Source organism: Eptatretus burgeri, chromosome 1 (assembly GCF_056783735.1).
Source record: "Eptatretus burgeri isolate ZD-2024b chromosome 1, Ebu_testis_v1, whole genome shotgun sequence".
Classification (NCBI taxonomy): domain Eukaryota; kingdom Metazoa; phylum Chordata; class Myxini; order Myxiniformes; family Myxinidae; genus Eptatretus; species Eptatretus burgeri.
In genome coordinates, this window is record NC_140961.1 from 104,752,961 (window position 1) to 104,757,960 (window position 5,000).

General features: G+C 44.1%; 1 protein-coding gene across 1 annotated transcript in view; it reads left to right on the forward strand.

Moving 5' to 3' along the window:
* Positions 1-5,000, forward strand: part of TM9SF4 (transmembrane 9 superfamily member 4) — a 114,149-nt gene that overhangs the window by 75,448 nt on the left and 33,701 nt on the right. Inside the window, exon 13 of the mRNA XM_085893626.1 lies at positions 1,073-1,156. Coding sequence (XP_085749752.1) covers positions 1,073-1,156 — 84 coding nt within the window. The remainder of the gene's footprint in view (positions 1-1,072; positions 1,157-5,000) is intronic.

Genomic DNA, 5,000 nt, shown 5'->3' on the forward strand with positions numbered 1-5,000 from the left:
TCCCCTCTCCTCACGCTGCCTTCCCCTCCCTCCCTCCACGCTGCCTTCCCCTCCCCTTCACGCTGCCTTCCCCACCCCTCACACTGCCTTCCCCTTCCTCCCCTCTCGCTGCTCGGATCAATTCCACGATTTGTATCACGTTAAGAGATTCTTTAGCTTATTGTTTGTGTGGAAATTAAATATCTGCATGAACAATGGTGTGGCTTTTTCAACGATTGAAAGAAAACTGCCTTCCTTCGCTTTCCCTTCCCTCATGCTTACCTCCTTCCAAAGCCCCTCCACTCCCCATGGACGTCTCTGGGCAGTGTCCAGACGTTGTTTAATATGACGCGTTTGAATGTGTTGTCTTAACGGACCTAATTTTGTTCAATCCTGTACTAATGCTGACATAAGGGGACCATTTCCCCCTCCCCCACTTTTCCTCAAGTCACCCTGTCAAACACATGTCCAGAACACCCCTTTCCCCTCCCCACTACACCCCTCTCTTCCCCCATCCTCCTCGCTCATTCACCCATCCCGGAGTGTATAGCGACGTGTGGTCAGGCCTCGCTCTCCCCCACTTCCTCACTCTTCCCCCACTTCTTAGCTCTCCTTTCCTCACCCCTCCTCGCTCCCCTCCCTTGCCACCCCTCCCTGCTCCCTCTCCCTTCCCACCCCTCCTTCGTATTAATACGCTGCCTTCAGCAAAGCACACTGCATAGTGTGTATTCAGCAAAGCGACGGGTTGTATTTGCTCGTTGTAAATAAGTCCCATTGTAACTACCCATGATGTTTTCTCTCCTCATTAAGCTTATTCTCTCCCCCACCCTGCCACTTTAACCTTTCCCCATATTTTCAGGTGACTTAGTTTATTTCCTTTTGTCATTGGGTTATTTAAAATCCTGGACCATTCAGCGGTTTGAGTGCCTTCTTTTTAGAGAGGAGCTTATTCCTCCATCATGTGATGAGTGCCAGCAACAACAGCGGTTATCATTTATTGTTTCTGATCATTCATCCATGCTCTTATGAGCTTATACTAATTATTATTCATTAAGTTAATCGAGATGTTGATCTTTTTTGTGCTGGTGAGCAGACTGCCACGGTGTTCCCAGGGTTTGTGTTTCTCACCGGCTTTGTGCTGAACTTCTTCATATGGGGAAAGCACTCATCAGGGGCTGTGAGTATTCTTTATGGCTGCCTTGACATGCTTATTTTTGTAGTGTTTTGTTTCAGAACTTGTGTTGCTTTACATAACATAATAGAACATAATCAGGAAAAAAAAATGTAAAAATAGCACACTTTAAATTATTGTTTTTGTCTTGAACAAGGTTTGCACAGTCCTTGAAACTCCTAGAAATTCCTGGAAAAATGAAAAATAATTTTCCAATTCTGGAAAGTCTGGAAAAAAAAACTTGTCGAAGTCCTTGAAACTCCAAGAAAATCAAGAAAATTGCGCAAATATAAACAATCTGCCAGGCTCCTGGTCGGAATTGTTCATTCTGATGGCGTCTTTAAGAGAATGTCACCAGTAATTAGAATCTCCCCCAGGGATTTACCACGAAAGCCGTGCCAAAATGGTTTCTCACATGCAAAATCTGAAATGACGGGTCACCACATGAAACGTGCTTTTACGGAATAGTTTATTATGAGAAGGCACAAGACGATGGAAATGGAGAATCCCAGGACGAAAGATAGACGGACATGACAACGAGCAGATCAATAAATATATGAAGCACACTGAAGATGCCGACATAACAAAAACACACAATACAGTTAAATAAAATCTAATCACAATGGCCATGAGCACACAATAAAGGGTGCCCCGCAAGATCTTTTAAGAGATGCCGGTACCAGGGATCAAAAATGCTACACCATGAACATGTCTTTAGCCCACAGCTGAGACACCCATCGGAGAGACAAAGCATCCACAGGCGAAGAGAAAGCAGATAAAGCGAAGCAGCATTAAGTTGTATGGCTGGCTGCTGACTGAATAGCTTTACGACATGTCAGGTCGTGCATGCATTATGCAAGTGCTTATGGAAAAGTCCCGAATAAAATTGCGCAAGTATAAATGTCTGCCAGGCCCCGGTCAAATCGTTAATTCCAGCCAGTCTCTTTAAGAGAACTCAAGCCGTGCCAAAATGGTTTCTCAGTCTGGACCCAGACATGGACATAAACTGAGCTAATCCTGATATCTCCATTGCTAAATTATTCATGAGTTAATCCCCTGTAATGTCTTCTGTTCTCTGCCCCTAATTGTGTTAATGGCCTCTGGTGTTTATCCATTCAGACAAGAAAATATTTGATTTTACCAAGAAAATATATGAAAATATTTTTTTGACTTTACACTTGTAATTGTAAATCAGCAGGGATGCTGCGCTGCAGGTGGTGACTGAGACATGTGGCGTGTGCAGTACTGTCTGCAGCATGCTGAAAAGTTTGCCTCTCCTCACTCGTCTGGCAGTCTTTCATTTCAGGAGAGCTCGTAATAGTTTCCACAAGGCCAATTATTATTATTATTTTTTTTTGCATAGACATACGTTTAACAGTGTCATGCAACAGCCATAACCATAACGTAAAGACATAATTCAGAAACGTGACAAATGGAATATTTGTTGGCATTCACAGGACCAATACAAATGTGAAATTAATTAAATAAGAAATATATTAACCAATGAATCGACAATCAAAAGCTAAATTGTGTGTCAAAAGCTTGGGTGGCTCAAGAGGAAAGTAGATGACATAAAGGCGCCTGGTTTCATATCAAAGACGACAGAGATCAGACAACCTGACTGTCTTCTATAAAACCGGATGAATGACCACCCTATTCATGACGCGCGAGTTTATAGGTGAGAGAAAACCTAACTGCCCGTGGAAAAGAAGGGTTTACTGTGGTCCAAATATCCACCTCGTATTTGGAGAGCAGACATTTGTTGACATAAATTTTTATGAAAATGAGGATAATTATTTATTGTGGTTCACTCCATGTAAGCATATCATGTGACAGAAGCTTGTGATCAATGCTGCAAATGGTATAACTTGGAATTAGTCTGTGGTATAACATAAGATGCTAAGCTAAGTATACATATATCCTACAAAATTAAATAAGGAAATTATCTGTATGTATGTATGTATGTTTGCGTGTATGTCTGAACAACATAGAAAAAGACAGGGCTGGGCCAATCCTCACCAAATTTTGCGGATGTGTTCGTAGTACCCAGGATCAGGTCATGGGCACAAATGCGCCCTCCTGTAGACAAATTTCCCCCTGTACACGTACCACAGTGCAAGTAGTTTACCAACCACTGCTGCAAATGAAAAAAGGGGGGGGGATGAGTAGCCACAGCACAAAATATTTGCCCCACCTCCCCCACTACCCCCATCACTCCCCCCATCACTCCCCCAGGCTGCTATATCCTTCTAGTAACTGAAATATTCAATAGAATATGGAATAAGAGCGGTAATTGCTTTGCAATGTATGTCCCGACCGGTCCCAATGAATGTTCTGAAGATAAAAAGTTGTTTGCATTTAACGCACGCTTGAGCCAATTCTGGACCAATTATGAAGAAGAAGATGAAACACTCCAACCCACTGTGTTTGGGTCAATTCGGCAAAATAAAAGGAGAAGCAATTTTCTTTTGCTAATATCTTTTGTAGACGAGAAACCAATAAAGACAAATCGGATAACAAACCAGAGATAAAAATTTGTTTGTTTTAATGCACGCTCAAGTCAATACCAGAACCAAAATGAAGAAGAAAAGCCTTACTAACCCACTGTAAACCTCTCTAACCCACCATGTTTCGTTCATTTCTAGGGCACTCCCATTTCATATTTGAAACGAGAAGGGAACTTGGTAGAGCGCATACCTCCGCCACGTAAAGCCTGATCCATGAGAACATATCGGGCCCAATACATTTTGGAAATGTCTTGCTGTACAGTACTCCATTGTTTTTGGCCCAATCTCTCAATGGTGAAGAATCACCTTAAAAATTAAATAATTCTCGCATCCAGATTCAAATTCGGATATTCACAAAAATTGAATCAATTCCTCCTTTTCACACACCCAACCTGTCCACAGTTTCGTCTGAATCCGTCCACAACTTTTTGAGATATCGTGCTTTCTGTCATTTTTAGCTCAATCTCTCAATGGTGAAGAATCACGTAAAAAATTCTTGTAGTCGGATGCGGATGCGGATCTTCACCAAAATCTAATAAGATCGTCCTTGTCACACACCAAACCTGTCCACAGCTTTTTGATATATCCTGTACACAGACAAATAAACAGACAGGAAGTGGTGAAAACGTAACGACCATCCGCCCGCAGCTCCACCGCGCGCACTCGACTCAACTCCACCAACGCGGCGCTCCTTGTCTCCAAAAGCAACTCCTCGACGACACACTCTCCTTCCACTTCCACACCCTCCTCCGACCTCAACTCAAGCCCCCGAGTCGCCTTCCGCTCACACCTTTATAGCTCTCAGGAGAAGCCGATATGCAAATATGCGGATCAAAACGCGATTGGAGGCGTGTCCACGCCACCCTCCGTTCAGCCATTGGTCGGGCAAAAAAGGGGCGTGAACCTCCCTGGATCCGCATATTTGCATAAACGGACTTCACCTATGCGCGCTTGGATGCGGGGCCAAGCCGCCTCGCGTTCGCCAATTGGACGGAGGGGAAGTGGGCGTGAAACGTTTCTGATCCGAATTTTCCCCTCGGAAAGGCCGCCATTCGTGCTCGCGGCTCGGTGCGTTTGGCACCAATCGTCGAACGGGCCCGAGGCAGCCCGACGTTCAGTGTTCACAGGTGGTGCGGGAATGGCCGTAGAAGCGATGATGTGGGATGAGGTTGTGAAGCTAAAGGCGAAGGTGGTGGTGTGGAGTTGTTGTAGTGTGGTTGGCGCTGTGGTGGTGATGGCGTGGTTGTTGAGATGCTGTTTGTTTGAAATAAAAGATAGAGAAATAAAAACGACTAACTCAAAGCGTCACAGCCCGGATGGATCACATAAATTCCCTCAATACA